This window comes from Lacerta agilis, chromosome 16 (genome assembly GCF_009819535.1).
Source record: "Lacerta agilis isolate rLacAgi1 chromosome 16, rLacAgi1.pri, whole genome shotgun sequence".
Lineage (NCBI taxonomy): Eukaryota > Metazoa > Chordata > Lepidosauria > Squamata > Lacertidae > Lacerta > Lacerta agilis.
Genome location: NC_046327.1, coordinates 23555149 through 23567733, shown reverse-complemented (window position 1 = coordinate 23567733; position 12585 = coordinate 23555149). Strand labels below are relative to the sequence as shown.

At 40.2% G+C, this 12585-nt stretch overlaps 1 protein-coding gene across 6 annotated transcripts in view; it reads right to left on the bottom strand.

The window, feature by feature from the left end:
• Positions 1–3697: 3697 nt before the first annotated feature.
• The window catches only part of RNF38 (ring finger protein 38), a 79173-nt gene continuing 70285 nt past the window's right edge, over positions 3698–12585 (bottom strand). For 5 of the 6 annotated variants that reach the window (XM_033172769.1, XM_033172774.1, XM_033172772.1 and 2 more), the window contains 6 exons: positions 11777–11938; positions 10995–11101; positions 9608–9692; positions 9084–9205; positions 7388–7487; positions 3698–5023 (listed from right to left, as the gene is read on the bottom strand). In XM_033172769.1, coding sequence (XP_033028660.1) covers positions 4961–5023; positions 7388–7487; positions 9084–9205; positions 9608–9692; positions 10995–11101; positions 11777–11938 — 639 coding nt within the window. In that variant the 3' untranslated portion in view covers positions 3698–4960. Of the gene's footprint in view, positions 5024–7068; positions 7151–7387; positions 7488–9083; positions 9206–9607; positions 9693–10994; positions 11102–11776; positions 11939–12585 lie in introns of all 6 variants that reach the window. The other variant, XM_033172770.1, reaches the window with a different exon arrangement.

Sequence of the window (12585 nt, the reverse complement as noted above, 5' to 3'; positions counted from 1 at the left end):
CACCCTCTGGGTTTAAGGATATGGCTAGCTTCGCATGATCATGCAGTGGGGGATTGGCCAGACCCACATTGAAACGAGGCCAGTAAGACTAAGTCCCTTCACACCGTGTGATAATGCACTGCTACTTACTGTGAACGTGTAGGGAAGCTAGAGTGAACGGTGAAAGGATTGTTGAGAGAGGCTTCTTCCCTTTGCAGGGCAGGGGCACGTAGACATGGAAGAATGTTAAGAGAACACCCTGCCTCTGAGCATGTGTGCAGCCCCTGCCCAACTTCCAAGAGACCAAAGATTTTACAACATTGAAATCCAGCTCTGTACATGTTCAAGCACATGCACACTCAAGGTTGCTTTTGGAGAATGCAATTACAACCCTAAATGTAAGGGCAGTATCATGTGACATAAAACCTAAGTGTATCCCTGTAAATATTAACCACATACACTATTGGCAATGCTACTTGACCATATATAGATGTTTTCTTCATTCAGAATCATTGCCCGATACAGCGAGATGGTTGGTATCTCTGCTTCTGCCCCCAGCAGATATTTCACACTGGCTAAAGCCATTCTACCTGTTACATCAGGGTGAGGTGCAGCAAGTCTGAACTGTACTTTGTACTTTGAAGTGCCAACCAGATAGGTTTTCTACGCATAGCAAACTCACAACAGCAAAAAATGTAACTTCTCATGTTCTAGCTTACTACTGAAAGAGATTTCTTGCTTTCTTTACTTTTCTATGCTTTCCACTCTGACCACTTTCAGTGGAAAGCACAGTGAAAACATGGTCTCAGTGTGCAGTGGCAATAAATGGCAAATTCAGTGTTCGGAATTAGGAAAGCAATTTAAAAAATAAACAGCCGGTATCATTCCTTCGTAAAAAAATATATGGTGTGGTTGCCTTTCGAATACTGTGTACAATTTGGGTAGCCCCATCTTAACTGGGACTTAAAGGTTTGTGTTAATGTTTCCACAGATATGTAATTTATAAATCAGAGGCAAATGTTAATGGGATTTCCATACCTGCTTCCATTTGGAATCATGTAATTTAACAAATTTCATATTCTGTGCTTAAACCATGACCAATAGCTACAGAGAACCAACACTGTACTCGAGTGTGAGAAGAAGCAACACAAAGTTGTATAAGTGTACATCATACATTTATTACTGAACAACCCTCTCAACTCCAAAATTGGGCACAGGGATTAAAAATAAAAATTCATTGCACTACTTAGTAAAGCATTACTAGTAACTCTCATAAAAAATGTACAAATTTTGTTAAAAATTTATCAAGCCTTCAAATGATTTGGTTACAGATATTTATAATACATTTAAAACTACATGTTAAATGATACAATGGAGTATGATTTTTGAAGAAAACACTTGACAAATATGATTCTAACAAAACCCATAAGCTTTCATAATCATTAGCTGGTTTGCAACACAAAATAGCAAAATGAGGTAACTGAAGGTACCAAAGAAGGGAGAGAAGGTGAGAGATCCACAGCTCTCTTAGGCCATTTAATAGTAACCAAGACTGCAAGGTGTTTTTTGGAAAGCAAAATAAAAGGAGTTGGTAAATCCCAAATATTACAAGAGGTGTAAATGTTAACAGCGGCGACAAATATCACATTCTGGAGACTGTACAAAACTCTATACAAAAGAAATTACTTTACACAAAATAAATCTGTAAAGAAAGCCACAAAGTGAGACCTTAGAGAGATCCATAAGGCCTTTATACCCATTTTTTTATTTTTTTAAAAAAGACAGAAGGTCAAATTAAGTTGACAATTCATGCAAATAAAACCCCAGCAGTGCCAACATGATAAAGCCAACTTTTCTTCCTTTAGTGGGAGAGGTAGGGATAAGGGGACAAAGGCTACCCAAAACAATTCGGTGCTGTCAGGCACCACTGAGGGCTGTGGAATTAGACACACACAAATGGTGCGTTATGCGTGGCAGTTAACGGCTGAGCATGAATCCTCTTCTCTTCTGCTGGGAGCAATGGGTTAAGAACTCCCCTGCAGCCAGCCAGAGCTGGTTGAGAACACATGCACATGTGTGTCTTACAGACACTTAACCACAGGAAGCATATCTGCACACATCTGCAAGAGTCCCATGCAAACAAAAGTCGTTCAAAGAAGAGATCAGCCACAGGAGTGCAATAATTAAGTTCAGAATACTACAATAGTAGTCCCTACTGCAGCCCTATCCCTCCACCAACAGCCTCGCTCAAATGAAACTGGGAATCAAGGGACAAGATGCCACACTGGAATATGGATCCAGATTCAGCGCCCAGGTCCCCCCTTCTCAAAATTAGTGTTTATGTGCCTTGTTAGCCTGTTACAGAGAAAGTGCCTTATTTCTATGCTTTGACAGTGGACACAGAGTAGGGTAGTGTTATGATTTGATTTGTACAGGTAAAAATCTTTTCTTTTGTCCAGCAATATTAAAAAAAGACCCAAAAGTATTGTAAAACATGTGTGGCAACACTTGTCCCCAACCTCCCAACCCATGATTTTGTTTGCTTAAAAAAATAAAGTTTACTATGTGCAATTTAACCTTTTTGACATGTTCCGGCGATTCCTTATAGCACACACTGAGGGGGAAACTAATAATTGTAAAGCTGTCATACACAGTATGTCAAACTGTTCCATTTGCTTCGTTAACATTGATTTCTTGACACTATGGACAGACTAAGGTGCCTAGCTACTAAACCGAGGCAAACAGTATCTGAAACAAAGTAGAGGGGATTGTGCTTTTAGTTTTGCAAAACCACAAGCTGCGATTGGTCAGCAGAGCCTTCGGAAAGAAGGGTGATTTACAACCAACACCGTTCCTGGACGAATAAACAGACTTAACACATAGCAGCATACAAAAAAAAGGGCACAAACTTAAAGCCAACTGGCAGCAGGTTGCAGCAATATTGCTAGCTGTGGCGCTTGTGCTGTTGCGACCACAAACTATGGCGCACAGAATGCAAGAGAAACGCAAAGGATCCACAAAGAAATGTATAGCTCTTGGGAGAACTACGGTAGCCATGTTGTGTATTGAAAAAGAAAGTGTAAAAATGCCATGTCTGAAATGTTAACCAAAGCCAATCTTTTCCCAATACAAAATTAGTCAGAAGGCAGTTGAAAGGAGGTCAACTCCAAATTCACAGCATTTTGTTTGTTTGTTTCCTTGATTTTGTGTATCAGCCCATTCTTGAACATGAATATTCCTCATACTATAGGACACTGAGGATGTCTCAACACCACACAAAAGCCTGCCACCAAGTAAATTTAGCAAGCAAGAAATTGTATCCTGTGGCATTTTTTGCCAGGCAGTAAAATATTAACATGGTACCACGGCTAGGGTGGTAAAAATCATATACAGTTGTACCTTGTTTGTCAAACAGAATCTGTTACGGAAGTCCGTTTGACTTCCAAAAACATTCGACAACCAAGGCGCGACTTCTGATTGGCTGCAGGAGCTTCCTACAACCAATCGCAAGCCGTGGAAGCTGCGTCGGATGTTTGTCTTCCAAAGAACGTTCACAAACCGGAACACTCATTTCTGGGTTTGCGGCGTTCAGGAAAGAACAATTGAGTCACAGGATGTTCGAGATCCAAAGTACGACTGTATTCTGTCTTGAAGAAAGTGCTAAGGATTTCATTTTGTTCATGAGACTGAGGCTTTTAAAAAGGAAAAGAGAGATGGATACCTTTGAAGTTATTTTAATTGTACATGTTTGCTTGCGTATGGCAAGGAATGTGACTTAGTGCCAGTGTTTGTAAGCTAAACTGGGTTTTAAGCAAGTATATTGCCAACAATACAAGAAGCATTTGCACAAGACTCCAACATCCTCTCCATTTCTGTAACTATGGACAAAACTGGAAAACGAACAAAATGATATATCTTCAGCATCTCAAATAAAAAATCCAGTTTTGAAAGTGAACAGAAAAAGAACCAATGTTGGCTTGGAAGAGTTTTTAGAAAGTTAAGAGAGGACAGCATCAACTTTCAATCACCAGTTGAGAAATTTTTAATATTGCTACCTGGCTGTGCAATGCTGCAATGCATTATAAATTTAGCAGTGAGCTGCGAATCTCAAAAACTTGGAAAATTCTTGTAGCCTTAAAAAAAAGAAAGGCTAATCTGTTATTTGTAGTAACCGAGGAAGCAATATGCTGTATAATGACAGACAAAGGATCTCCAATTAAAGGGAAGCATAATTGTTGTCTGAATAAAAGCAAAAGGGCCTTTTTGTACTATTAAATACAATTGGAGAGGGGCGGGGATGAAATATCAAATGTCAATAACTGCTGCACCCTTAGAGCATTCAGTGTGCAACTGCAAACGCAAGGAAAGAAACCAGTGTACAGTACTAGTACTGTTTAAATAACACACAAGATTATACATTGCAGCATAATTAATACTACACACATACATCCTCAGTACATGCTGGTATATAAGTCCTCTCACACACTACCGGCCAAACACTTGCTCGCCCACATACACACAAACACCCTGCGATCAACGCACCCACCCGCACCGTTTATTCCCACTCACAGTATCTGAAGGCTCTATATAAGGTAGATTGCTATATTGTTTGGAGCTACCACTTTTTTTTTTTTAATATAAAAGCACATGCTAGAAGATCACGTTCCACTGTAATCTCGCAGCAACACTCGGAATGATCACACAAAAACCAGGGAATGTTAGTGCACACACGAAATTAAGCTAAAAGAAAAAAAAGTCTTTGGAGTTCCAATCACACAGTTAGTATAACAATCCCATAATTGTGAAGACTAATTATAAGCTTTATAGTTGATTAAATCACACAGTGCAAAGAAAGGTCCATTGACCCTTTTGTGTAAAGGGAAGGCTGGAAGCCACACGGGTTAAGTTCAATGGAGAGTTCATATATATATATACACATGTGACTAGGAACACCCAAAGTAGAATTGTGCTCTTAGACTGGTCATTCTGAGTCACGATGCACTTCCGAAGCATCAGCTCTGCAGATGGGGCAAGTACGATTTGCCTGGAGAATAAAAACGGGCATTAATGTATTGTACATCATCTCACACAAAAGACTGTTAAAGAAAATGTACTGAGTTGCAAAAATAAAATAAAATAGAATAAAAATCACTACATTGAACCATACATCCCTGGTAAAATAATTAAGAGGAAAGAGAATCACATCAAAACCCAGATTTCAGTGAAATCTACTGACTTTAGCTTTATCTTATTCTCATGTAAATACATGCCCAAAGAGGTCAGTCATCTGACTTCCAATAATTTTGCTTGTACCCGGCACATCTGCTTGGGTTGCCCCAGCCACTCTTGGCGTATAAACTGCTCTGTCCAGTACCACAATGTTTGCTACCAGTGTCCCCATCAGCAGAGGCATCACAAACGCTGAACAAAGCGCTTCTCCTCTAGCCACCATGGAGAGACCAGATTGCTCCCCAAACAGGAAGTGATGAACGTAAGACTCCTGCCGGATAAGATTGAAGTCCCATCTAGTGCAGCGCCCTGTTTTCACAGTGGCCAATCAGATGTCCATGGGAAACCCACAACCAGGAACTGAGCGCAAAGCACTCTCCTCAGCTGTGATTCCCAGCTACTCCTATTCAGAAGCAAAACCTAGGCTAGCATGTGTGAATAAGTAAGGACAGCCTGATGAAGGCAGTCAGAACTTTTATCAGCCGCTCATGTCTCCTTCACATGATTAACGTGCAGACTTCAAGTGGCAACTCTGATAGAACGCTTCTCAGCTAAGTCAGTTCGTGCTCAGCTGCCTGCCACACACAGAGATCTATAATTCACACATATACACACATTTTCAAACTTTCAAACCAAGAAAACTGTATTGGGTTCTCTTTCAAACAGCACCAAAGGGTTCAAATAAGGTGTCCGGGGACAGGGGAGTTACTATTTACAGTGGTGCCCCGCTAGACGAATGCCTCGCTAGAAGAAAAACTTGCAAGACGAAAGGCATTTGCTAGTGGAAGCCTGCCCCGCAAGACGAAAAAGTCAATGGGCTTGCCTCGCAAGACGGAAAAAAAAAAATTTCCCCACGAAAACCGCTATTCTGCCTTGGTGCTTCGCAAGACGAAAAATTCGCTATACGAAGACACTCGCAGAACAAATTATTTTCGTCTTGCTAGGCACCACTGTATTGCTAAACGCACTTTAAGTTCTACCAGTAATCTATGAGCCTCTTGTGCATACACTCCTCTAGCTTCTGAAATTAAGAGTATTGAACGCTGCTGTCACATTTTAATCATGCCCTGCATTAAATACTACAGTGGAACTGTGAAGGTCTCGTTGTTTAATGATGTGGTAAAGATCATCTGGTGGTGACTTTAGCAGGTGAGATACTAGTTTGTGTGTTCTCCCTAACATGGTTAAGTGGATTTTTTTTATTTTTTAAGTATGCAAAAACCATGCACCATAATGACTATAACTCTTGCAACCTTTTCTGAAGTTCACAGATATGTACTTTGAATTCTTCAGAAATGGTGGTTTGGATCCTACATTTCATGAGCAAAGTTCTGCTCATGGAGCAGGGCTTCATTCTTGTTGCTGCTGCCCCAGGACCCCGGGGAAAAAAAACACATGGTTCTGAGTGTTGAGAGACCTTCAAGAACATCATGTAACATCTGAGGAGCTGCAACCGGAAGGGGGAATCAGCAACAACAAGAAATCAGACCCCCTTCCACCCTTGCACAAGTGCCTTTCTTCTTGAACAGGGCACTTTGAATTTAAGGCAGCATATAACGTTGCCATGAACACCATTCGAAAACCGCTGATCATTATAATTACAGTTCTCTGCTACTTGGAGCTCTTTTCTGTGCTATGCAGAAAGAAATGGCGGCATCTAGTGGCTGTAATAAGGAGCTGCAGAAAATCCTTAAATTTGCCACAACCTTATGATTTATGAACAAACAAGGCAAACTCAAAGTTAATAGACCTTGCTGTACAAAGTCATATATTCTGCAGTCTTGATGTTTTAGGATTTACCACTGCAGTGACACGATGGAAATTCAGTACATTTTCTGAAATTCATAATTAATTTCCTACTTCAATTATACTTCCATATTTTGCATCATGTGTACACTGTCTGTCATCATACTGCTTTTGCTGCTTCTGGTTCCTTCTCAACCTTAAAACAAATTAGGTTATATTTCACATTCAATGTCATTCTTGCAAAGACACATTTTGGACAAAAATAAATATATGTCACGTGATGGACAGTTAACAAGTTTTCTCTATACTTTTTTTTTTTTAATGGTGGTATACCGACAGATATTGTGGCAAAAGTGATGGCATGCAGTACAAATCTAGACTACTGCACTTCATTTCTAAAACTATGTATTACTTTTATTTTTATTATTATTACCTTAAGCCATTTATCGACACACTTGGCATGGAACTCATGGTTACACGGTAAAACTCTAAGTAGTTGCCTTGATTCAAAGTCACACATGCACACTACACACCTAGAAGAGAAAATTGCAGAATACCTTATTCAGAAAGAGCAACAACAGTTTGGTTTTATTTATCTGAAAATGTAGGCCTTTCCTTGCTTTTTAAAACAAAGACTTTTAAAATATAAAGTAACTGCAGTACATTTCATTGAGGCATAACTGCTGATATAGAGGTGCTGGGTTTACCACTGTTGGTTTTTTATTTACACACACGTGTGTGTGTGTGTGTGTGTGTTTTATTTATAAATATGTAATGGGATATAACATACAATATGTTATGTCCTATATTTCTTGCCCAATGTATCATAGCTATTTAACTGACTGCACTGTGCAAGATTAGGAAAACAAATAACTATCAATCCAGAGCAAAAGATTTTATCTATTAATAGCACATATCTATATAGTGCTCTCAGTGTTCAAAGCACCACACATATGACAGTAATTCTTACCACCACCCTGTAATGAAAGTGAAGAGCCAAGGATGGAAGAAAAAGGTGTCAGCTGAGGCTACCTAATGATTCTACACCTGGGGTGAAATTTGAACCATGGGCTCCCCAGCTCACAACTCATAATTTGAGCATCAGCACCAACTGTATCAGCAAGACAGTTTTCTTTGCTTCTCCCAGGAGTGCTATTTGCAAACTACTTGAGATTGCAATGTAGAAATTAAAACAAATGTGTTTTGCAGAGAAAGCTGGCAGACAATCCTATCTGGCAGCCGAAAGAATCTGACTTCAGGACTGGAGGGTGAAGGAATCCTGTGGCAACTAAGGAAAATGCTGTTTCTAGGCCAATATCAGATTCTAATATTATTTTAGAAATGAGTGACTTAAAAGCTGTTGTTGGGAAGCCTGAAGAGGGCTTAGGGCTCATTGTTGTGTAGCAAATGCCAACTCCCCAATTCAATTTTCACATTAATGCAAACACTTGGTAGTTACTTTTCACATACAAAATCTAGCAGGACTACTGGGAGATTGGAATTGTAAAGGCTCAGTTTCATGTGAATAGTGACCACAATTCATACAAGTTTCTTGTTTCTGTGTGCCTATTATGGTATTTCATTTTTCTCTTCAAAAAGCAACATTCCATGCCACAATACAATCTGATTTTATAACTTTCCTATTATAAAAGCAGATAGCCATGTGGCATGTGGAGCTGGGGGCTTTTTAAAAAAATTAAAAAAGGAGCACTGATTTCATGTTAAGGTAAGGTGTGCAAAGCTACACACCATCCCTGCTATTCCTATGTGACTCTGGTAATATTAGATGGAGGAGCAAACTCATCATTAGCTGTGCAGCTCACTGGACTGTGAGCAATATTTATCTAAATCAAAGTACCGGTATTAAAAAATGGGGAAATCTTTATGGAATATTCCAACCCAACTGTTAATAAGGCTCACCAATACATGGAAGTTTTTTTTGTTTTTGTTTTTTTAAAAATCCCTTACTCTACCAGTTAAATAACTTCGAAGCTGGAAAGTACTATTAAAAAGGAAGACAAGTGAATGCATTTATTAATTATGTTACAGTTATATTCTATGCTGGATTTCAGTCAACCAGGGTTAAACAACTTCATACCAAGGCCTCAGCGAGGAGCAAAAGAACTTACAGAGTCTGTTCTGACTGATGGTTATTGGGGTTGAATCTGTAAGATGGAAGTTGTTCAATATCTGCTTTTGTCAGTCCTCTCGGTTTGGCCTCTCCCAGTCTTTCGGCCAAGTTCAGCAGTGCCTATGAAAGAAAGACGCCCTTTTCAGGTCACCTTTTAAAAACTCACCCACTTTACTCAGGCACTCTTCATAACACATCATCATCAGGGATGATAAGCAAAACCAGTAGTGTAAAAAACTGGAAAATCTTGCAAACTTGCGTCATAAGGCGTTTGAATTGTCTGGGACTACTACATCAAGAGGCCCAACATGCAGCCCTGTGTAGCACTCTCATGGAAGGAAGAAAATCCTAAAAATTGTTTAGCATAAGTATACGTCCTCACAAAACATAATTTGGTAGCAGCCACTGCATTCTTATTTTTTGTCATTCCAGCAAAATGCAATTTGCTAGTTTAATAAGCAACATTTTAAGGAACGTACTCAAAGCCTCGTGATTTACGTAAATGTTGAATCTGTAACCAACCTCATAGTTTTCCACCTCACCGTCCTCTACATCCAGCTCAAAACTGAAGGCTGGGCCAACTGCAGGTGGCACTGGAAGCATTGATCTGCAGAAAAAAAGGAAGTTAGCATCATGATTTGCTACTTGTGCACATACACATACACATACAGAGAAAGAGCTGCTAATTTTGGCCTGGAGGCTTTCAAAACTGGTCAAGAATTTAAATTCAAATTTGGTTCCGATTCAGTACTAGGTAAAGCTATTTACTAATCTCTATAAAGTTGGCTCTCCTACAATTTTACACATTGGATTACACATGCCCATGCTTCCAGAGAGGCAAGCTGGACAGATGTTTATTTAAAATGTACTTTAACTTAGCTTATAATTCATTTTGATATTTGATTTACGTTCTGCCCTTTAAATGGGTTCCAGGTTGGCCTAGAAAAGGTTAAAATTACAATAATCTAAGTGCCTCTGTCTAGTGTCAAAATCACATCACAACAAGAGGTTAGCAAGCCTCCCCATGGAGAACATCACCAGTCAAGGTGCCACCACCATCAAGACCCTTTCCCCTGTAGGCACCTCGTACACCTCAAAAGGCACAGGCAGGCTTTAAGTAATTATGAATTGGGAAGCAGAAGGAAAAACATCTCTCCATCACAAATTCACTTACTGAAGCTACTCAAAAACATGTAATACTACCTGCTTATACATTGGCCCGATTCACAAGCCATGGTTTGTTTCGTCAAAGTCCAGTTTGGCTAACCCAGAAAACTAACCATGTTTTGTTTTCTAGAAACAAAGCATGAGCTGAAGTCATAGGTATTGTTGGCTTACAAACCATGGTGTTTTTCAACCATGGTTTGGGCTTGGGTCTGAACTTAAACGCCTTGTTTAAACATGGTTTGGCCCACAATAATTTATCTGAGAGGGACTATCCACATGCTTCATAAGAAGACTGTACCACAACCAAGGCTTGGTTCACTTGTACCCTCTCACTCCTCTGGCAAACCTAGAGGGTTTGGCTGAGAGGCAGGGACTGCTCTCATTTGTGGCTGGGTACAGAGGAGGGAAACAGAGCAAGAAACTTATCAAAGTCTCATTTCAATGAATGCGAGCAGCATGAAAACACAGTGCTGCTCTTGTAAGGCCACTGTTCATCATAATGGGGATGGGTAGGAGAACTTCTCATAGGATTGCTCTCTTTACTTGAAGCTCTTAGGATCATGTTACAGCATCCACACTAATAACGAATAAAAATATTTGAGGTCTCCCTTAACCTGTCTTGTACTGAAGCAGAGGGTTCCCTTTTGGGGGAGGGCAAGTCTAGGCTGCTGTTTTCAGAAAACGGTGTTATCCATCCTAAAGCCAGGCTACCAAGGACAGCTACAAAGACAAGGAGACTTACAGCACATATGGCAATAGGCTGGGGTGGTAAGGAGGTGGCGGTATTGGCTGTTGAGATCGATATCTGCTGCGTCCTGTGAGTCTTCGAGGCATGAAAGGCGGGTAAGGCTAATGCAAACAGGGGGCAAATTTCAGCAGTCTATCAGCCCACGTTGGCACTGGAAAAGTCATACTTTTACATTTCAGTAGTGTTTTCAACACAGTGAATCTCCCCTTGACCAAACAATTCCATTTCTGGCTTATCGAAAATTTGATTAAAAACTCTTGTTTAGACTAGTCCTAATTCTAGAGTTGGATTCAAACCTGCTGATCTATGAAAAGAAGGGTTCTTTCCACTTGTGGAATAGAAACCAAGTCAAATCTAGTAGAGAATCCTGTTCTGCAAACTGGGCACTCCTGGGGCTAGGGTGCTAGTTCTGCTGATTCCCACAGCACCCCAGCAGTCCCCAGTGCTTCCTCCCATGCTGTATTGGAGGTTCCCCCAACCCTCTGGAGATGATTTTTTTGGGGGGGGGGGGGAGATAGAGGTAGCTGCTTTGAAGATTAGAAATTGGCATGTATCACCTTCCCTTCCTTGCAACCATGAGAGCATCTCACTACCCAACCAAGGCTCATTTATTTTCTGTTTCCAACAGTTGCACATGTTGAGGTTAATGTAACTAAATAAGTAAATGTGCATGTTCAAAGGGGGCGGGGAAACAATGCAGAACATGCTAGTACAATCATAATGCGTAATAAATGCATAGTGAAAATCACAGCAAAATACTGAAAGCCATGACTTACTATTCCAAAGGACACCTCTTGGTGCAAAGGGTCATGCGTTAAGAACTGCAGTGGGGCTGAGGGAGGCAATGTTGGTGGGTGGGCTGAAGGCGGATAGGTGAAACCTCCTACAGGAAGATGGTCTCCAAGCAACTCTACTTCGTTCTCTATCCTTTGAAGAGGCTACGGGAGGGGGGGAGGAAAGCATGAACATTTGTGAAACATAAAATTTACCAGTTATTTGCCAAAAATAGTTATTTGTCAAAGTTTATCTAGTCAATATTACACAGTAAAAACATATTCATACTGCACTGAAGTATGACTTTTAATCAATTGGTGTGTGTTTTCATTGTGTACTTTGCCAGAAATTCACGTTTCTCATGCTTAATAACTCTGTTCTGAGTATTTATCAAATTGTAATTAGATATTTGCTGCCTATTTCAGTACAAATGTTATGATCTTGTGCAACTTTTTCCTGCTACTACGTATCTGAGAACATTCACTTGTTCTTGTTCCAGGATCTGTATCTATACGTGGTAACACTCTGGTTGCTTAGAATGCAAAATGACCTTTTTCATCCCTAGCTTGAGGCTTTCAGAGCGGGGTGTTTTTTTTGAGTGTGTGCTAGCCTCCACTTTAAAACCTGGGGGCTGAGAAGGCCACATCTTGTTGCGCATTCAGTCCATTCAAGAGCTGCTCTGGTTGCCGATTAGGTTACTTATCATCAGATTTCTAATGTTACAGGGTGACCCACCAATTTCATGCACATGCAATGCCCCTTTCCCTGGGAAAGCAGGGGATCAGGTAATCCCATTTTGTGAAACCCTGTC